The sequence below is a fragment of the Momordica charantia genome, assembly GCF_013281855.1.
Source record: "Momordica charantia cultivar OHB3-1 chromosome 8 unlocalized genomic scaffold, Mcharantia_2.0 BLBB01000008.1, whole genome shotgun sequence".
Taxonomy (NCBI): Eukaryota; Viridiplantae; Streptophyta; class Magnoliopsida; order Cucurbitales; family Cucurbitaceae; genus Momordica; species Momordica charantia.
Window position 1 is genome coordinate 29943109 of NW_028275166.1, and position 22642 is coordinate 29965750.

The 22642-nt window shown below is 32.0% G+C and overlaps 1 protein-coding gene across 7 annotated transcripts in view; it reads right to left on the reverse strand.

Moving 5' to 3' along the window:
• LOC111018208 (calcium-transporting ATPase 10, plasma membrane-type) overlaps positions 1-22642 on the reverse strand; it is a 37281-nt gene that overhangs the window by 10172 nt on the left and 4467 nt on the right. For 2 of the 7 annotated variants that reach the window (XM_088127424.1, XM_088127430.1), the window contains exons 2-19: positions 21013-21080; positions 15409-15505; positions 12807-13062; positions 9580-9696; positions 9444-9483; positions 8353-8465; positions 8121-8252; positions 5773-5862; positions 5554-5623; positions 4849-4919; positions 3134-3217; positions 2979-3056; positions 2814-2885; positions 976-1059; positions 815-897; positions 599-707; positions 357-412; positions 1-43 (exon numbers count right to left, since the gene is read on the reverse strand). In XM_088127424.1, coding sequence (XP_087983550.1) covers positions 1-43; positions 357-412; positions 599-707; positions 815-897; positions 976-1059; positions 2814-2885; positions 2979-3056; positions 3134-3217; positions 4849-4919; positions 5554-5623; positions 5773-5862; positions 8121-8252; positions 8353-8465; positions 9444-9483; positions 9580-9696; positions 12807-12959 — 1395 coding nt within the window. In that variant the 5' untranslated portion in view covers positions 12960-13062; positions 15409-15505; positions 21013-21080. Of the gene's footprint in view, positions 44-356; positions 413-598; positions 708-814; positions 898-975; positions 1060-2813; positions 2886-2978; positions 3057-3133; positions 3218-4848; positions 4920-5553; positions 5624-5772; positions 5863-8120; positions 8253-8352; positions 8466-9443; positions 9484-9579; positions 9697-12806; positions 13063-15408; positions 15506-20002; positions 20028-21012; positions 21081-22024; positions 22106-22642 lie in introns of those variants that run through there. The other 5 variants (XM_088127425.1, XM_088127429.1, XM_088127427.1 and 2 more) reach the window with 5 other exon arrangements.

The window sequence follows — 22642 nt, forward strand, 5'->3', positions numbered from 1 at the left end:
CAATGCTTTGTCTGCCATCATCTTTCTCATTGAGTATGCAAGACTGTAAGATGAGTCAAAATATTTTCAGATGAAATGTCACTGAAGACCAATTATAAATAATGGTAACCTACAGAGAATCTCTGGTACATATTGCCTTGAAGTAGTTTACTAACAAATTACAAACAAAAAATCTTCAGTATTGGGAAAGCAGGAAGACCATGAGGAAATAAAAGCAACCAATGTACCATAGGGTGATAACTACAAGACACTCAAGATAGGAGATTTGATGGCAGTAGAAATCGTGTATAGGAAAAAACATGCTTTTGGTACACAAAAATATGCAAAATCTTGATAGCAAATAGAGGTATACTTACGTTAAGGTTACAGCTAGTGGAAGCCCTTCAGGCACAGCAACCACAACAATGGTAACCTACATGACAAACATTGAAAGCAAAAGAGCATTATAAAAGCGGTAAATATACATACAACCAGACATATACACATCATTCATCCATCATATCAATTTTCCACACATGCTCTTTAAATTTTAAGGAGTTTATCATCATTATCCATCAATCAAATCCTCCAACTGTTTTTTTTTTATTTTCACACATACTGCGATGGTAATAATTTTGATGGCCCCATCCACAGCACGACCAACTTTTGTCTGACCTGCAACAAACTGAGGACTTCCATCTGGATTTTTGGTGTGACCAGTGAAATACCTGCTCAAATTTTAGAAAGAAATGAGGCTAAAATAAAAAAAATTTTAAAAAAAAGCATCACCTGTAAATTGAAAAGGAAATAAATAGTTAGCCAGGCTCTCATTTACCTTGCGACAAGCACAACCAAGACAGCAAGCGCTACTGTGAGTCCAACAATACCAATTAAAGTTGCCACACCATTTAAACGAACCTATTAAAATCCATCAACTGTAAATAAGAATTACAGCAGATATACCATCAATAACAAAAAAATTAGTCGGGATCAGACCTGCAAAGGAGTTTCCTCGCCATTGTCTTCAGAGATACTTGCCATAAGCAACCCCCATTCAGTATTAACTCCAACACTCGTAACCTGAAATAATGTAGTGAAGTTTTATGCATCAAGATTCAAGAATTTACTGTGGCTCTCGGTAATTTTCTACTACTTTCATATTTGTTATTTTAGTTAAGGTAATCTTAGTTAATAGCTATTTGTGACATGAGTAGTTGCCAAGTTACTGTTGCAACTCCTTGCCAATGTTTTAGAAATCGTACGCCTTGAGGCGAGGCAGCTATATCATGCCTCACGGCTTACGCCGGTGACAAATAAAAAGAGACTTACGCCTTAGCCTATGTGCTTAAGCCTTTGAAGCTTAAAAGGCGTCAGCCTCAAATAGAAATGGTGTTTGGCGGTGGTTCGGCAAAATTAATAGGGTGGTGTAATTAATTTGGTGGTTTAGTGACAAAAATAATTGCCTTGGACATTTGTTTGATATATTATTTTAAACTTAAAATCTTATTATTCTATAATTAAATAGCAACCTAGAGAAAAATAAAAGACAAACCTAGTCTGTTTTCATTTGTACATTGAATAAAAATGTAAACCAGTAGATTGACGGCAAGTAACAGTGCATTAAAATTTCTTTTCCTTCTCTCCCTCCTACTACTCTGTTTTGATTTGTTTTTTCTTTTTTATTTTGGTTATTACATACTGTATTAAGGGTAGAAAGTTTTCTTCTTCTTTTTCTTTTAGTTTTCTTTCTCCTTTCTTTCCTCTCTTTTTTCACCTGAATTTGTTTTCAAAAAATTTCCTTGGTTTATTTTTTATTTTTTTAGTGATAATGATACTGAAGCTTAGATGTACTAATGTACATCGATGGATTATTGAGATGTTTCTTTTTGTTGTTAGAATTTTCAAGTATGTTTTATACTCATATAATACAAAGTTCAAAATTTTTATGATTCCTTATTTAAAATGAGGCCTACGCCCCATACCGCCTCGAGGCTTACGCCTCACCTTTTCAAGTTGCTTAGTTTAGCTGTTTTTCTGCTTTCGAGAACCGGGCATACTAGTTCTTGAGAGTGAAGAGCCTCCTCGTTTTGAGACATTATGGCTTTGGAGTCATCCTTGTGTCGGTGGTTCGAATCCACTTCGAAAAAGCCTCGAGGCCACCTTAAGCCTTTTAAAACATTACTCCTTGCAATCCTAAACAATATACAAAAAAAATCTCTCTCGCACATTCAAACACAAAAACTCAAATTTCCATCAATACCATCTGCACCTTTTTTAAGAAACCAAGCTTTCATGTTCAGTTAAAGAATATACAAGGGAGCAGAAAAAAACAACCCACCAAGAGGAACCCAAGCCTTTGAAAAAGGTCTCCAAATCCAAAAGAATAGGTGCCTAAAGAGAGGTATTACATCTAATGATGTCCCAAAACTCTCCTTCCCCTATGACCTCTCAACCCCTCTTACAACTCTATTATTTCTCTCCAGTCAAATACCCTAGAAAATAGCAAAAAACAAGACTGTGAAAGAACATTTCTCTTATCCCAAAAAACATCACCTTCTATACCATCGCCTAACAATCCCTACTAAGTGCCAACCAAACCTCAAAAGAATTCAAAAAACACGAAACTCCAAAAGAATTCAAAAAACGCACGCCCAAATAGACTGGACAAATTGATGTCTCCAAATAATGTGGTCAAAATATTGATATTGTAAAAATATGTGTGCATATTTCAACAAATATTGATATATATTGATATGGTAAAAAAATTGATATCTAAATATAAATATCAAAAGAGAATACAATTCACTAAAGAAAGGACCAAAAGAAACTTTTACCAGCATGGTGCCACTACCATCAGCTACTTTGCATCCAGACATCAGGAAAGGTTCCTTAGCATGCTTTTGAACCTGCAAAGAGAAGCAACCTTTTTTCAGATAAAGAAAAAAGAACTTAAGAACATTTAATTTAATCTGACGCGTCAAAGAAACACAAATACTGACAATCTTGCTCTCTCCAGTCATGCTCGATTCATCAATAGCAAGTGAGTGTCCAGAAATTAAGATGCCATCAGCAGGGACCTAACAAAGATCTATCAGCACAACATTTCATCATCAAAATGTGATAAAATACAAATAGGAAAGAATGAACTGCAGACCTGATCACCAATATTGAGGGGTATAACATCACCAACAACAATGTCATAAATTGAGACCTCAATTCGTCGACCACCTCTAACTACCTATTTATAGCAATATCAACTATTAATTTAATCAAAATAAAAATGCAACCTTTGTGGTATTAGTAGAACAATTAATATTTGTCACAAAAAAAGCAGAGATTACCATTTTGGAAAGAAATGAGAGAACTTCAATATTAAGAATTTACGAGAAGAATAAACAAAATCATGAGACAAGTCCACAAAATAACTAAAAATATAGAAAGCACAAGTACTATTGAGAGAAATTAACAATGTTTAAAAGTATTTATTTGATTTATTTATAAAAATAGTTAAAAACAAAAAACAGCATACATACGTACAAGGGGTTTAAAACACAGAGGCGTGCCATTTCCTTAAGGTTGTCTCCAGGCAGTTCTTGATGCGAAGCATCTTTGCCTAGCTTTCCAGCTTTTCTGGAAAGCATACCTAGACACTCACCTAGGCCCCTGGTTATATACACTAATGATTCCTGTACTGTTATTTACCTAAGTCAAAAAATAAACATCAACCTCAACTTTCAACAATCATAATGGGCAATAAAACTTTGGGAAGATCCTAGAAACAGAAATCTGTCTTCGTGCCCTTTACCCCAGCCTATACTCCATCTTTAACTCTGTTTATCCTCAAAAGCCTATAGTTCAACTAAGGACCGATGACCTCCTTGCATGGATAGAACAATCAAGAATTAGTAGAATGGTTATTGCTTGTGAGCAGAATTAGGGGTTGCCCCACATCCAACCAACTAGGCTCTTGCTCTTGGCCCTTGAACCTCTCTGCCACCTAGGGGCAAGATATAATTGAAAAATCGACAAAACCTAGGCGGACTGAAATCCGTCCGTAAATTTGGCCCCAAATCGGGTCAATTCAATTTGTGCCTCATAGAAACCATCCAAAATCAGTCCATTTCAATTGGGGTTCAAAAAGCAAAACCCTAAACCAAGCCAACCGATAAAATAAAACAACTGAGCCAACCAACTAAACTAAACCGACTGCCTATTTACCAAGCTGTCCACCTAGTTTTTTAATTGTATTTTCCTTGTGCTTGTGCATCCCATGTTCGTCATTATTTTCATGCTTTTCTTTTCCTACTTATTCTAATAGGAATGCCATTAGGATAGAATTAGGGATCGATTAGGGTAAAAGAGTATATTAGTAATTAGTTAGGAAAGTGTGGTTAGGAGAATTTGTCATAAATAGAGTAAGTGAAAAGCGATTGAGATAGACATTAATTTAGTTGGTTTAGGCTTGAGTGATATCTCTAGAGGATCGAGGTTCCAAGTACCTCGAATACTTGGGTTATTTTGTAAGTTCTTCTGTCATTTATATTTCAATATATTTCTAGTTTAGATTCTATCATATGCATCCGACCTCAACCTATTCACAGCTACCACCCGATGCAAGCTTAGGAAACTGTTCTATAAGCAAGAAACCTAGTAGCTGAAGATAACCAAAAAGAATCCTATATTAACAAAATAATTACGAAGACATTTTCTTGTCCAAAAAGAACTATTGTGATTCAACCTTCTAGATATTTGCCCCAAAATAGGACACTACTTCACCATCAGATTTCAAAGAAAAATTAAACACCAGCGCAGGCATGTGGTGAAAGCGACTAAAACTATTACTTCAAACCTTTACTACATAGAACATACCTCCACTTGTATGTTCCTCTTCTCCTTATTCAAGTTCTGAAATTGAAGAGATTGTCGGTAGTCACTAATAGCTGGAAGAAAAAAAAAAGAAAACCAAAAATAGAAAATAATAAATTTGTCAGTGAAACGATTTAGAAACAGTTGTAAAAGCAATGGGTGATGAAAGATTAAATCACAATTATATATAGAAAAATAATAATAATTTAAATAAATTTTCAAAACTGTTTTCAGGCTTGGAGATTTTTGCAAAACTATATATGAAAATGGTGCGGTGCTAAAACCACAAGAAATTCTTTGTCAAAGGTAGGTATGCTCCCTTGTCAAAGGAAAGAAATGGTGGTTTTTTCTAGAGGGATTTTCATTTAGCATTCCCTCAAAGAGGAAGAGATCGATTTTGTGGCAGGGAGGAAAGATACTCATGGAAGCTCTGTGTGCTACATTAAAGCTAGGTGACACGTAATGACCAACTAAGTTGATTAACCATCAAACTAACAAATCAAACCATCGGCTTGGTTTATATCCATCTATCAGTTGGCTCAATTTTCTTTAATTTAAAAAATAAAATAGTAAAAAGAGGTGCAACTCTAAATCGAGCAAAACACTGACCCATGAATACCCCAAACTCAAATAGAATGCAAACGAGAAAGAATACCAAACACATGACACACAACATAAGAACAATAAGAAGCAACCAACGTATAGCACCTGTTACAACAATGACAAGAATAACTGCAAAAGCAATGCTTCCACCATCGTACCAGCCTTCCTTGATACCCTGTTTAGAGGACCAAAAATTTTCATATATTCACTCGTCAGTTAAAATAAATGCAAGTTCAAACGTCATTTGAAAAATAGAACATGCACCAACCCAATGAGATTACACAGAATCACTACTACGACATGAGAAATGAAAAGAAATCTCACCTCAGTCTTTATGCCTAGTACCAAAGAAGCAACAGCAGCTATCATCAATATAATCAATGTAAGATCTTGCCAAGCTTCCCAGAGAAACCTCTATAAGAGAATAAAAAATGTATATATTAATTAAGCAATTTTTTCAATTGAGTGGAAGAAACATATATGCATATTCAAGAAACACAGACACTGAGAGGAAAAAAATAAGCTAGCAGCCATCTATAATATAACGAGGCGGGGTTGCACACAAGCCAATTTACAGCAAAGCAATCAAAGCAGCTAGAAAGCCAGAGGTATGTTGACTAGCCTTAACAGGCGCAGGACAGTACGCATCTCATTGGGAGCGATAAACGAATGGGCATCTTGGTGTGAGACAGCCTTTTCAATTTAAGTAGGGAAAGAAACAATGGATAGAATAGGACAGGACAACCGATTATAGTAAAGGATTTTCAACAAGGAACAATGCTCCTTATCATGCACGTTTGGCAAGCTTATCCCTACCCCGAGCAACAACTGTTGAGTTTCCATCTTAAACAAAAGAACGCCAACAAAAAAAATTTTCTACGCGCACTGTTTTTCAAGATATTTAGATTTAATGCCTTTTAGATTGAGATGTATTGATCTTCGAAACAAATTCACTTTGAGGTTGACTTATTCGGTCAGCAAATTGTTGAAATGTGTATGGAATACCATAAGGGCACAATAATCTCAATAGCACCACTATCTAAAGCTCCAAAGGAGACTTCATATCTTATTTAAACAAATTTTTGTCTGTTTCTTTACAATCTTATCATTAAAAAAAAAAGTTCGTTTCTTTTCAATTACTTATTAAAACTGAAATTTCTCACTGCTTGAAATAAAATTTAAAACTAGAAATGCATGCCATCTATGTTAACTTTCAGGAATTGCCAAATGTAACATAATCCTCCCAGATATTCTCAAACAACAATAAACCCATCCACTTTGTCACACCTCTAGCCATGCCATAGTCATTTTCTTGCTGCATTCCCAGCAATACTTTCAATTCCAGAGGAGGATTGTTTTGCTGTCTACATTATGAATTAGGAATACTACGGGTAATCATATTGAAACAAGAAGGAATAGGGCTGCTAGGGGTGTTGAAACTAGGAGGAGGTCAATGAGGAGGAACGGACAGGATAATCTCATCAAACTATAATAAGAGAATGAAGAAGACGAAGATGGAATTGCTTTGCTAACCTACTTAATGAAATAAGGATTTGAAACTAGAAGAGGAAGAAAAAGGAATTGCAATTCTAATCTACTTAATGAAATAGGATAGTACGAAGTAATCTGATTGAAATGAGAAGAGGAAAAATGGAAATTGCAAATGTTAATCTACTAAATAAAATAGGGATACTATGAAGTCATCTGATTGAAACTAGAAGGGGAAGAAGAAAAAATTGCAATGCTAATCTACTTGATGAAATGGGGGAAATCTAGTGCAGATGAAGCCAACGATGATTTAATCCTTGAGGATGAGAGGAAGTAAAACAAGATTTAACAGTTCTAATTTTTTTTTATGATGAACCAAGCTTTCATTGAGAAAGCTGAAAGAAAATACAAGGGGTACAAAAAATCAGCCCTTGAAAAGGAATCCAAATTAACAAACGGACTCCAATACAAAAGAAAAAACCTACCTGATAAAACGGTTTATTAACCTAAGTCCATGAAGAGGTATTAAACCTAACAATTTTCCACACCTTTTCCAAGGACCTCTCCACCCATTTAAAAAATCTACCATTCCTCACAGGTCACAAATCCCACAATGAAAGAAGCTCATTAATTATTTTGTTTAATATTCAAATTGTGGAAGTTGTAAAATTTTCAAAATGTAGTAAATTATTGGTTTTTTTAATATTTAAATTGTATTAATTAAAAATATGAGTTCAATTTTCTGCCATGCAAGTACTGCAAGAAATAGAAAATTAATAAACAAATATCACATCAGCCTTGAAAACTGGGAAGAAAACCTATAGCTAACAGAAAACAGAAGGCAGAGACCAAAGCTTAGCCTTAGACTTATTAAACCATAGAATAGAAGTCGACATGCTGAGTTTTAAGACTCAAAACACTGAGTGACAATTTATGACAACCTAACCAAAAGTGCATTTCTCCCAATATAAAACATATTAATAAAGATTATGAATAATTAGCTATTACACCACAAAATCTATAATTGTTTTATTAGATAATCACATAAAGAAAAAGAAAGCTTTAAATGTCACTTGTCATGGAACCCTCGGAGAGTTAGGAAGTCAAACGTTAGGGAACAATAATAATAATAGATAAACTTTATTGGTTCCACAAGTCAATATAAATAGTAGTATGAAAAGTACCCAAAAACTCCTTCCTGGTTTCTGAGGATATGTGTTTGAACCATATGCATTTCTCCGATTCAGTAAATCAGAATCATCACCACTTATCCCCTTCTCTACATTCGATTGTAACATATCTGCTACCCCTTTAACCTGATGAGATCACGTCCATGATTAGAATATTTATTCGAAGGACATTATTGAAAGGATAAAGTTCTCCAAAAAAAAAAAACAAAAAACAAACAACACTTACCCCTCCATATTGTTCCAGAGCTTCAACATTACGATCTTTTACCAACACAGCCAGTTGTTCTGGCGCAACAGAAAAATCACCATTCAGAGGTCCTGCTGTTGTAGGTCCTGGAACTAAAGAAACCTCATTCAATCAGAAAGCAAAGCAGTTTGCAGCAATCATTTAAAGACAATAACCATACAACACGAAATGCAATAAAAAAAACAAGTGCATCGTTCAATGTTGGACAAGATCAATAACCTTATATGGATAGTGGATAAGGGGTTAATACAGATGATATTATCATCCAGAAAAGGTTGCCACTCACAGCTTTGCAAAGCTAATGTTTGTTCTTCATGTTTAATCTGGCCAACGAAGATCAAAATTATTTGTTCTCCCACTATCAGTGTGGATTTTTTGCAGTTTCTCTTAGTATTATTCAACTTACAGTGGGTTTTTCACTACGATTTCTTAGAGAAAAAAATATACAGCTGCTCTATGGACCTTTCTTGCAAGCTCAAGCTCAATTGATTTTGATTAATGCTTTCAAAGCTACCATTTCAGAGATTTAGTTTGAACAGAATTAGAGGATTTTTTAAAAGAAGCACTTAGTTTCACGTGAACGATTTGATTTAGTCAATAACCTTCATATTGGTGTACTCTTTCTCATTTATCTTCAAATTGGTGTTCTCTGTTTCATTTATTTGCAAATTACTCTTGCAATGACATTTGTAGGAATTTGAGGCTTTTATCTCTTATTTTTAGGTTGTGTTGTTTCTTTGGGTTTCTTCTGTTCTCCCTCCCAATGGGTTTTTTATCCTTTTATAATTATAATTGTTTCTTTTCATGTTTTATTAATCAATTTCTTGTTATATAAATAAATAAATAATCTTGACCCATTCTTTGGACTATGAATACTAATGGCAGATGGAAGTACACACCTACAGACTAGAAGAGAACTCCAAAAGAGAAGGAAAGGAAAAGACAGAACAAACTTCATCAAAAAAGTCTGCAAACTCAAGCATCTACTATAACTTCCGATCAGAAGTTCCTCATAAAATTTACTCCAACATTAATTACATAGATAATATTAAAAGGGAAGAATGGCATACCAATTAGACGATCCCCAGCCTCTTTGAAGAGATATGCAGCCTAAGAGAGAGAGAGAGAGAGAGAGAGAGAGAGAGAGAGAGAGATTCAAAACACATTAAAATGAACAGAAAAGACTTGAGTTCGGTAATATGTTACTCGTATGGCTTGTGCATGTGCTCTAATCTTTCTCAAAGCTTCTTTCTTCTCTTCTTCCTTTTTCAAGTCTAAGGTATACCGAAATCGACGAGAAGCATTTAACACTAGCGCAGCTTGCTATAAAAGAGACACAGTAAAACAATTCAAACTGTTAGGTTTCAAGAAATAAACAATGTCAATGTCAAAGTGAATTCAAGAATCTAATAGTGAGAATATATCTATAGAAAGTGTATTAAGCTCAAAGCGTACTTAACCTTCTGGTGTGTAAGTGCAAAGAAAAAGTGAGAGCATTTTTAATGAAGCGCAGAATATAAAATTTAGAAAGAAAAAAATTGTACATGAGAGCTATAATATTAAGAGTAATGCAATGATGAAAAATAAAGACATTGGGACTTTTTCTAGAGATTGATTAAAGAACAACAAAAAGGTGTGCACCTTACTGGCATTGTCTAGTCTCATGTAAGTAGCACTCAGGCCGAAGCACACATGAGCATGATTTTCAAAACTATGCCAAGTGGCTAAACAATAATTGTTTTTTCTTTTAGAGACAAGTCACCGCAACCAGGAGCGTGAGAGAACAATAATTGTTAATGATGCATGTTTGATATGTCATTTTACCCGTGTCTTACATTTTTATAAAATAAAAACATGCATTACTCAACTATGATATATTCATCATTGAAGCATGTCATTGGGATTATGGTGATCACCTCATGTCAATGATTAGTATCACCCATACATTGATATACTAGTATCCCTCCCTCCCGCTCATGTTCAAGTAAGAGCAAAATTCATATCTTTTCCTAGGTCGGGGTGCACATAATTTCAATGTGGATAGCTTTTCCCATAGCCTTTATATCATGTGTTCAATTGTATGCATGCTATATCATGCGGGTCCAGATTCTTTGGGATGGGTTAACTAGGACACAAAGGGCACTAATAGATAATTGGCGTTGGCATCTAAAATGATTAGATTAGTAGTTTATGCTTGCATTTTTTTTATGAATTATTGTTCCTGCTGAGTATTTTCCAACACTCACCTCATTAGGGACATTGGAGGTCTTGTTGATCATAAGAGTTAGGATGGCAGGGGGAGTGAGTGAGATGGCAAAGATAATCAAACCTCTACTAATTTGTCCATAGTATTTTTTGAATTGGGATCCCTGGATCTAATATACCATTTATTTCTAATTTGATAGAAACAAAGGGAATGCATTCAAATCAAAAGAGCCCAAAAAGGCGAGAACAACCTAAAGGCGAAGGGTAGAGAGAACCCTCCCCAAAGAGAACTAAACAATCGCATTCTTCCAATCCTATGAAATCAAAAATAGACTGTAGTTTCCAAAAACCTTCTTGTGGATTTTTGCCCACCAAGAAGCTGTATGCTTTGTATTCACAGAAAAAGAATCTAAAGGGACTGATTTGTCCTCAAAAAGTCTACTATTTCTCTCTTTCCAAGGATGCCAAAGAAGAGCCCACGCTGCACAGTGCCATAGGACAGCAGCTTTGCCTTTGAGCGCCACCCCACAAAATCCTTCCGCTATGAAGTCATCTATATGTTTGGGAAGATAGAAGGAAAAATCCAAAAGCGAAGCCACATAGTTCCAAGCCCGAGTGGCAAAATAACAGTGGATGAAAATATGACCACCGAATCTGAATTTCTTAGGCAGAGACCACAAAACGAAGGGGAAAGCGTCCAATGTGGGAGCTTTCTTTGTATTCTCTCAGCTGTACATTTTCTATTTTACTAAAATTTTGCCTTATATTCCTATTATTTTTCTTACGGTTATTTTGAACTCTTTCATCTTCAAAAAGCTAACTAGTAATGTTTGTTTCTACATGACCTAATTAGCCGTTAGAAGTGGCAATCCTACTAATTAAACAATCAGAAATCCTAGATCAACAATCATGTATTTAAAAACTCGATATTAATTCTTTAGGACTCAAAGGAAGACATGGTGCCATGAAGAGAACATATACAGGAAAAGTACCCAATAATCACCTCTCCAACTGCTCATCCTTCATGAGAATAAGGATATTCAAAACCATTAAATTATCAATTTGTTTTTCGTTTTGGCCAAAATTACTCAAGAAAAAAATCGGGTAATTCAACCATCATTTTCACGGTACTAATGCAAAATCGTTAAATAATCCAGGTCTAAGACTCCTTCCTATTCTTCATCAGCTGCTTCCCCAACAAGCCCATAGGTTTAACCGAATCAACACCACAAAGGCACAAACATTATCACCATCAATACAGCTGAGAATAATACTCAAACCTTGGAAATGAGAACCCCTCATTTGCAAACCTCTATTTGTAACATTTTCCTGGTCATTTCTTTCTTCTTATATTTCTTTTTTTTTTTAATCTTCAATTTCAATTTTGTTAGCCATCTTCAATAAAGAAAAATATCATTAAAACCATATATGAAAGAACTAAAGAACAATACTTAAAAGTAATCATCTTTTGCTAACCACCACTAAAAAAAAATTAGCAGAGAGAAAAATACAAAAAAAAAAAAAAAGATAATTGTTCTGTTTTTCAAAAAACTAAAAAACTATCAAATTTTTATTGGTGGTCAGCACCCAAGTATGTTTTAAAAATGAATGGAAAATGTCAATTCCCTCTTCTAGACCTTCATGAGGTCAACCAATTTTTCTAACATTTGAAATATTGTTTCCCCCTTCTAATCAAAAAGTTACGAAGCCCTATCAAAAATGCCAGTTATTTTATCTATGGTTCAACTGGCCAATTAAGAATTGACTAAATTATCATCTGGAACATTTCCATGAATTAAACCAAATTAGCACAATTAACGTTATACTTTAAATGAACTTTGCAGCTTAGTTAGGTTAATAGGTCTCGTTATTCCTTTCTTAGATTTCTAGTGCAACACTTATCCGTTGTTTAGAATGAAGTAGTTCTCAAAACACAGGATTATTAAACATTTTTCCATGGATATAATCTTCAAACTACTACTAAAGAGATAACTCGGTAGTACAATTTGATATTGTACACATTAAAGCATAACGTAACAATACACACAACCAAAATACGAACACGCAACGGCAAACAAAATAGAAGGCCGAAAACATATCAGGAATCCAAAACGAAAACCATCCTAAAGACAAATTCCAAACAATTGAGAAACAAAAACGAAAACAGTAGATGATTAATTCAGCAGTATTGAGTAAAAAAGGAAAATGAGAGCAAAAGAGAAGCATACTCTCCAGCGGCGAAGTCTGTCGACAGAGGCATTCTTAGTCCTGGAAATATCGAAAGGATTAGAGGAGTCCTCCTCCTCCGGCTCGCCGGAATTGCTGCTACCGGACTCCACATCACTCCGTCTTCCGTACGGAGAGCCCTTGAATAGACTCATGATTGCAAAACAAAAATCTGTCGCAGGAGAGATGGCACCGTCAAAGCTGTTCGGCGAACGAGTCGCAGTTCGCAACTCGCCGGAGAATCACAGTTTCTCAAATCTTCGCCGGAAAGTCAAAAAAAAAAACACTCGTTTGAGACGGTGAACGAACTCGAAACTTGTGAAACACTCGAAAGAGTCTACGGCGATTCAACTAGAACCAAGTTCTGTTTGTAGCGCTTTGTTTACCCATTTTTTTACCGCTCACTTTCCTTTTTTTTTTTTAGTTGGCCAATTTTACCCTCCTCTTCAATTTATGGAATTAAAAAAAAATTGAATCTATAATTAAATATTTTTCCTCATTAACTCAAATAAATAGGTGGGGATTTAAATCCAGAAAAAAAAAACTGTTTTTTTACAGCAATGCCCCATATATAAAATTGTTAATTATACGGTAACTTAATAAGACATAAATGAATAGATTTTTCTAAGGAATAATTTAAGACTGAAATTGAAAAACTACCTAGAATACTAGGGATCTTTTGGGAATTTTGCCGTGATCTTGTTTTGAATTGTTTTAGGTTTTTTTTTATTTATATATTTTTTAAATTGAAATTTACCTTTAGTTATCTGTTTCTAAAAAATCAATTTTGTAAAATTTGATTTTTTTCAGTTTTTCAAGCATACACTTTTGGAATTTTATTATGCTATATTATATTATATAGTTTAAAAGCTAAAAGAATTTAATTTCGAGTTTTAAAAATAAACGAGTTTAAAATTCAAAAAAGAAAACAAAGTCAGTAGTAGAATCACCATCACACAAAAGGCAATTTGAAACTTTGCAAAAAGGAGAAAAGAGGAGACAATATTGAAAATTATCACGATATTTATAAAAGAAAAATAATAATAATAAAAAATTAAAATATAATATATGTATAGCAATAATTGACTAGTAGTCCAAATCTATAATTTTACAATGCAATATTTTTACTTGGCTTAAGAACGGCAATTTACATTTATTTAGATTTACTCACGTCATTGAGGGAAAATTATACTAATAAGGAAAATATTTGACTTCCAACCAAATCTTATCATTATCATCATTAAAATTTGACAATGCATTAACTTAAATTAAAAAAAAAAAAACAGTTTCTATGTCTGCGTTTCTCTAAATTGTCAAATGTTTAATAGTAACGATGACAAAATTGTTAAGAAGCTAAGTATTTTTCAATTAGTAATTGATTATCTAGTTGAAAAAATAAATAAATATCGTAAATGTTTTTTTTTTCATCGTAGGATCATTTATAAATCAAAAACTTTTCATTTTGAGCCTATGGTATAAATATAAATAGAAACATATATTAAATAATCTTGAAATTCCTGGATCTCATGCCTAAATCTAGGTGATTATCACACCCTCATTCATTCTATATTTAATCTAATTTTGCAACTTAATTTTTTATGAGCTTAATTTGTTGATTCTCACGCTGATATGAAATATTATTAAATATTTAGTTTGTTAATTTGTATAGAGCACAATTAATATATAAAGCAGTACAAGATTAATTGGAATATCAATTTAACCACACTAATGACAGTAAATATAATTCAATATCAATCTAGCATAGGGTATCACCGAGTACTAAATTGAAATTTTATATAATGCTATCTAAATTTATTTATATCAATTTAATAGACATTATTCATAGTATAATAAATAAATAAGTCCGAAATAGAATTAAAAATACGTATCAATATCATACATAAACATAAAACATAAGTAAAAATGAACAACGACAAATAGTTAAAAGAACAAAAATGCATGCCGCATTCTAAATGCACAATCATTTCTATATTAATCTCAACAAGTTTATAAGTTTTAATGTTCAATGTTCAAAGTAACTATTTAATCCATAAATTTTAGTACGTAGTAATTTATTTATTTATTTTTATTGTTAAGATGGGAACAATTTAGTCAATTTAACCCCTTAACTAATTTAATTATCCTAATAAACGTTAAGATTTAATAGAATTATTTTATATTGATTCGTAAACGGATGAAGAACTGAGTGTGTATATAGGTTATAAAGACTAAATCTTTATATAATAAAAAAACTACACGTAATTTTGATTTGAAGTTTTCGTGGTAGGAGTTAAATTGTTACGTACTAAAAGTAGGATGACAGAATCGTTATAAAATAAAATTAATTTATTCAATAAATTTGATTTGTCCTTAATGATAGTTAAAATTTGGCGACTTTTGCGATATTTTTCAAGATCCTTGAACGAGAAGACCTCGCCGAAAAAAAAAAAAGTTGAAGTCGGCACGTCATTTTGTCGGCCGGTCCTGCCGCACCGGCCTAACCGACCTAAAACCCGCCCGCTCTGTCGGTTCTTATAATATTATTCTTATTTATAAATATTAAACAAACCGCGTAATAAATTACAATGAAGTTTCTAGAGTTACCTGATAAAACGGCGCGTTTTAAGCAACGCGGTGGCCGTGCCTCTCCGTCGCCGTCGCCGCCGTACCGTCAGCTTCCTTCTCCAAAATCAGACCCCAACTGCGAGACAATTTATCAACAGCACACAAAGTTGGTAAATGGAAGAATAAATAGGCCCACGCTCCCACAAAATAACGTAAAGTAGATAACAAAAATAGAATAAATTCTCAGAAAAAGGACAGCGAGAGGAGAAATAAATCCGCAGTTTAAACGGAGGGTTCTCGAAACGGTGCATTTAATAATTAATTAATTAATAATTAATATTATTACGAGGAAGAATAAAGGTGTGAAGTTTATGAACTGGAAAGCAAGGGGTGGCGTGGCCGCGTTTTAATGGGCGGTTGCTTAAGGAATACGAATGGGGTTCTTTTTTTTTTTTTTTTTGGGATAAAAAGGACGTGAGACAGATGGAGAGAACATGGAAGAAGCGTGATGGTAGTATAAATTTTATCTTTATTTGCAGCATTTTAAAGTTAAGAAGTTACTACAAAATTCATTAATTAATTATACATTATATATTATTTGTTTCTCCATGTACTTTACGTAATTCGAATTGTGGCCCAATACTTTTGCGTTATTTCACTTTTTCGCCACCTGCGTGCGACAGAGAGAAAACTGAGAAGGAAAAGCCAATCGGCGGGTGGGTTCGTAGGGGTTGAAAATTAAAATTCAATCCAAAAATCGTAAAGATGGGTGTGGTTTCATATTATTATTATTATCATCCTCGCCCATAGATTATAGATCTCTTCTTTCCTCTTGCAGTTTGATTTGCACTCTTAATAAGGAGCTTCCCTCTTTTTAGATGATTTTGAATGAGAATAAAGGATCTAACATTAACATTAGTTGAAAGTGGTTTTGTCATTTCAAAAATCACCTCTATTGAAAATATAATACAACTCCTAAACATACTCTGAATATGATGGCGGATACAACGACCGCTAGCAAGTTGGTTCATTGGAGGAGAGATGAGATAGGAAGGAGAAGAAAGAAATGACTACTTCATTGTCCAATCTTCATTTTCAGGTTGTGTTTAATAAATTATTAAATTTAAAAAGGTGTTTAATAAGTCGTAAATTTTTAATTTTGAATCTAATAGATCCTGACTTATTTGACATTCTCTAAAATTTACGTATCTATTAAACATAATATTTATTTTTTGTCCGAACGTGACCATGACCTTTCTATTTGGAAAATTTTAAAATTATAGAGATTAAATTGAAAAGAAAGACATATAAAATTTATAAAATTTTATGCGAAAGTGAGCATAGCTCAATGGTAATTAACATATATATTAAACCAAAGGATTGTGAGTTTGATCCTACTAAAAATTTTTAGAAATTTTATAATGATAATTTAATATAATAATAATACGTATTTTTTAAAATAATTTTACAACTCAAAATACTCCACGAAACATGCTACTCCCTTTTTTTTTAATTTAAGAAAAAATGTATCATTCGGTTGAACTGATTAAGATAAGTCTTAATCTTAAAAATTAAGAAAACTGATGTATTCATAATTAAAAGTAGTTGAAAATAGCCGGATGCTATTCCAAAATAATAATAATAATAAAAAGTTTAACTTTTTTTTTCATTTTTTTTATTTTAAGTATATTCAATTTTAGTTTACCAACGTCTTATAAAAAAAATTATCAAAACGAGCATAATTCAGTAATAATTGATACTTCAATCAAGAGGTTGTGAGTTCGAACCCAAACCCTACATGTTGTACGTTTTACTTTTTAATCATTTTTTATGTTTTATTTTTCAATAAATCATATAACATAAATCTAATAAGAGTAGGTTTTGGGAGTACTTCAAGAACAAAGTTATATTTTTATAGTACTTTGATTAAGCGTTTCTATATTTTGTTGTTAAAAAAAAAAACTTATAAAATATTAAAATTTAAAAAGTTTTCCGCCATAGATTTTATTAATCCCCTCTAAATAATTTATTCTTTCACTAGTTTAATGACTACCAGACAATCATAAATTATGATATGAAAAAATATTAAAAGTAACATATAATTTTAATATGATAAATATTGAATTATCAAACATATAGCTTTAGATATTGGAGGGTAAAATACCCCTTTGGTATTGTTAGGTTTAAGTTTGATGTCTATTTAGTTTTAAGGTTTTAAAGGAGACATTTTTAGTCCTTAAAGTATGAAAAAAAATGGTTCAAATAGGTCTTGAAGCTCATCTGACAAATGGACAAATGATATCGTAGGTAATTATGATTAGGCTCGGTAATTTCACAAATTATATTTATTTATGTATTTTTTTATGATTGGATATGCGAATTGGCAATCTTCTTCATCTTTCCTCTCCCTTCTTCTCCCCCCTTTGACGACCTCTGCTTGCATTGTCGTCTCCCTCCTCTCTCTTAAGCGCTCGTCGCCTCTGCCATCGCTCGCAATCGTCCTCCTCTCTGATAAATTCTCGTCGCTACTGCCATTTTCGTTACCGTTGAAGGATAACTCCCACTCGTTTCAGATTTGGAACAAAGGGGGTGGACACTTCCCTCTTCGTTTCAGAATCAAAGGGGAAAACAACTTCATATCTGAAACGAAGTGGAGCTCCCATTTCTTCCAGACTGGAAGATTAGTAGCAATGGAGACGACTGCGAGCGACAGCAAAGGCGTGGAGGCGACGAATGTTGATGAGGGAGGAGGGGGACAGTGTCATCAACGAGAAGAAGATAGAGAATAAAATAGGAAGAATTGACAACTAGATCACATTGTCCAACCACCAAAATATGAATATAATTTTTCAAGTCAACAAGTTCAATCTAGGAGTAACTGCCAGATCATTAATTTCGTTAATCAACTAACAGTCAAATGAGTTCATAACTAATTAAAACAATCTCTCAAACCTCAATAATTAAGAATATCTCTTTTAAAATTTAGGTACCAAATAAATTAAGCTAAAACCTCAAAGATTAAAAATATTACCATCTTTGTCAAAAAAAAAAAAAAAAATATATATATATATATATATATAAAGAAAGCATTTAAAATAGAATGAATATAAAAATAGAGTAGTACGAAACTTGTGGAGTGAGTAAAAAAAAAAAAGTAAAATACGATATAAAGCATATTAATTTAATTAGGGATATAAAATTAGGGTTAAGAAAGAACATCTGAACTGAAGGGGACATGGAGACGTACAATATTGTCGTACAGGGAAAGTTAAGGAGAACACGACACGTGTAAGAGAGATCTAAATATTTCTCGAGGGACACGAAAGTTGGAGGAAGGTTCCTGGAAAGCGCGCAAACGGATGTAACCGTCAAAAAATGTCACGTCACCCGCGGGTCAACAAAACGGGTAAGAAATCGGCCGTTGTGATTTTTTTCTTTTTCTTTTAATTAATAAAAAAAACAAATATTATAAAATCTTCTGGGTGTTACCTGTTACGTGACATTATCGGCACGTTACACGTTTAAAGTAAAGCATTTTTTAATTTCGTCTACCAAGTTATATTTTTGTTTTTCTTTTTGTCTAAAATCTAAGATTATAAATTTATAAATACTGTTGAGATTTCAAAATCGAGTTTGAATTTGGCTGGATCGAGGAAGATTTGAAATGAAAAGAAAAATTAATTTAAATAAATGTTCGCTGGAAAGGTAAAAAGAAATAGAAAGTTTAATAATACTGATTTTAATCAAAAGGTAAAATAAGACAATGTTAAATAAATGATTTATATTGAAACTCTGAAATTATACAGAATTCAATCGTTTTGGTATGAAAACTTTTGTCATAAAATTATTCAAATTGAATTGATAAATCGACTGCAAACTAACCAAGTTAAAATGAACAAACTCGAATCGAGAAAAAAAATTATCAAAACCAAATTAACTAACTATTTTCGATTCTATGTTTTAGAAAATTTTGACAAGTATGGTGTGTGACACTCGAGTAGGAGTGAATAAACTGATGTAATCTGAATGAGAGGGAGGAAATTTGAAGGTGTTATGCAAGTATGATCAAGAGAGATTCGAGATAGTTGATAGTTAATACCTATATTAACAAGATGCACCTTCTTTTTTAGTATGACTCAATTATTGGAACTCTAAAATTAGGATTCGGATGGGAGCAGATAACTTCTTAAAAAAAAAATTTTCTAGAGGTTAGAAGCATGTGGGTGGGAGAATCTAAAACAGATAATTAAGAGAATACACTAAATGTCTAACGTGTAAAATATGTCAAGGCTGTCATTTTGATTTGGATGTTGAATTCGTTGATCTATAAAAGATATATCAACAATATGTCAACTACGGACGTTTTACTAGAATTGAGGGAAGAGAGAGCTTGCTTTCACACTAACCTTAACCTCCAAATGGTCAAAACATGAACAAGTCCTCGTCATTTTGTTTTTTATTTTACCAAAAGACATTATATCGATTGAGATAGTTGTTTCATTTATATATTATAAATCTTTCTATTCTTTAAATCTTGGGGAACTTTGGTTAATTTTTTTTGGGCTTGTAAGAGAAAATACAAACAAAAATCAAAGTTTACATTGACTAGAAAAATGAGATACTCGAGACATACTTAGAAGAGTACCGTTGTCCTTAACAATTTTCGGTCGAGTGGAACCTCTCCTAATTTGTTGTTTCTACAAAAGAGGACCAAAATTAAAGGGAATCCCATTTCGGTTTGGTTGCTTTTTAAGTTTTGTGAATATTTTTATTTTCATTTTTTTGAGCTATATTGAGGATAAGTTCATGTCCTAGTATTTTACACGTCAGCTATCTTCTGGCAAATCCACCTTTTCAAAAAATTTAAGATAATATCTTTTTCCCTTTTCCTTTCGAAAAAAAAAAGAGAAATGTTGACAAGAAAAAAAAAATTGATATCATAAATGGTAATGATAATAATGATTAAACTATTAATTCAAACAGAGTTTTTAAAATTTAAAATTTGTGTTGATCTCTAATTTTCATATTTACTAGATTTTAGTCTTCTTTTTTCTACTGAGTACTACAAGTTTTGAAGGGGAAAATTCTTCCTCCTAACACTTTCAAGTTTTTATTTGACGTCCATATATGCATAAAAAATCAGTTCAACATTTATCATTAATTACTTAACATATTTACCATTTCTAAATTTCGATTATTAAATAATAACACGTTTGGCTTCGCATATTTGCCCACCGTAATATTTTTTTCATCATATGAACGAGAAAAATAAATTATGTCATTTTTACTTTAGATATTTATCAAATATCAAATAATATATAAAAAACTAACAACACTAATCAAAATTGAGTAAGTGCAAAATTTACGGACTAGAACATAGATTTAAGTTTTGAGGAAAAAAAAAACATGCATGAGAGCTTAATTAGAAATATATATATGATTTAAGATTTCTTTCAAAACTATCACTGCAACTGACGGTGAATACTTTATCGATGTTATATTTCATTGATATTTTATCTACTTCTGTATCCTAACTCTTTTAATAATATCGACGAAATACGAAAAAATGTTCATTTCAAAGAAAGGAAAAAAAAATGGAGGCACAAATATGTAAGAAAGAAAATAATTGAAGGGGAAACTTACCAAGAAGTAGCCAAGTAGAAAAACTTGATAACATAAATTCAGTACAAGAAGCCAAGACCACCCTCTCTCTGCATTTGAAATTGCAAAAATAGTCATAAAAAAATTAATCAAATTAAGTTTGTATAAATAATCAAAATCCAAAAGAGGGATTGATTCCAAAACATGAAAGGACCAAAAAAAAAAAAAAAGTTGCTAATATTCCCTTTAAATTTTAAGAAAGAAAAAGAATAGAGAGATAAGATTTTTTTTTCGGGTATATTTTACTTTTCAATTGTTTGTGGGTATAAGATGCAAAAATCCAATGTAAAAAGAATGCAAACAAAATGCTCATTGTTTTTATTATTATTATTATTATTCATGTCATGACAACTTATTATTTTGATAAATAAAAAGGAACCACCAATAAGAATTTGACACATCGTAGCCATAGCTGTGGTAAATTTATTAGTTAAAAAACTATATCAAATTCTCAATAAATATAGATAATGTTATTCAATATATCAATAAATGAAAGGGTTAAAAAAACCATTTAATACAAATTTATGTACATTTCAAAAAATTATTGAATATGGAGTATAATGTTAAAATTTTGATCAAAATAAATGAGATAAAAATAAAAATGAAGGGACCAAAATTGTCAAATTTTAAAAGTATATGGATCAAAACAAACCTTTCAAAAGTACAAAAATTAAAATGAACAAAAATTAATAGTACAAGTACCAAATTAATGTTTCAAAAGTACATGGATAAAAAAGTATTTAAACCATAATATTTTTTTAATAAATCACCATACAATAATTGTGCGATATCAAATTGATTACAAGAATCGAATACATGCAAATGGAAATTAAAATTAAAAAAGAGTGTTTATTTACAATCAGGTTACGAAGAAAAAGTCAAACATATGAGCATAGTTCAACGTCAAGACATCTTGCTCCTATCGAAAGTAAATTTCTATTCTTACTAAAAAAAGTCTAGCGAAGAAAAAAATATTAAGATAGTGGGAACAAACCTGGACTAAGGAGAAGAAATAGAGAAGGAGCTAGGAAGCAAAGGGGAGGGCAAAGTTGTGTTTATATGCGCAATATATAGATTTTTTTTTTCTTATTCTTCTTTTCTTTTTCTTTCTTTTAACACATAAAGTTTAGTGGTGCTTTAGTTTTATTTTTACAACCAAGGATCGGATGCCATAGACTTAGGCCCATGTTCGTGAGGTGGCAATACTTTTCAAAAATCTTAATTCAATGTTCCAAATCGAACATAGTATAAATAGTTAATAGTATTAATATCTTTATGTAAGTTCGAAACATCTTTTTTTAGTTATAATATAGTATTTGAAAGAGAGTAGTTAAAGTTGGACTAAATAAAATAATTATATCTCAGTAAAAACTAAACAATATATAACATAATATCATTAATATAGATTATATATATATATGTGTGTGTGTATATTAATAGTTTTTAACTAATTTAAAAAATGTGTAAGATTTATTTTGTTAATTTAACTATTTATTATGAATTTGATATTTTTTGATTTTGTTTTTAAAAATATCTACTTGATATTTTTTCAATATTTATATCGATATTTTATTTTCATTTAAAAAGTTTGAGATACACAATGATATCAAAA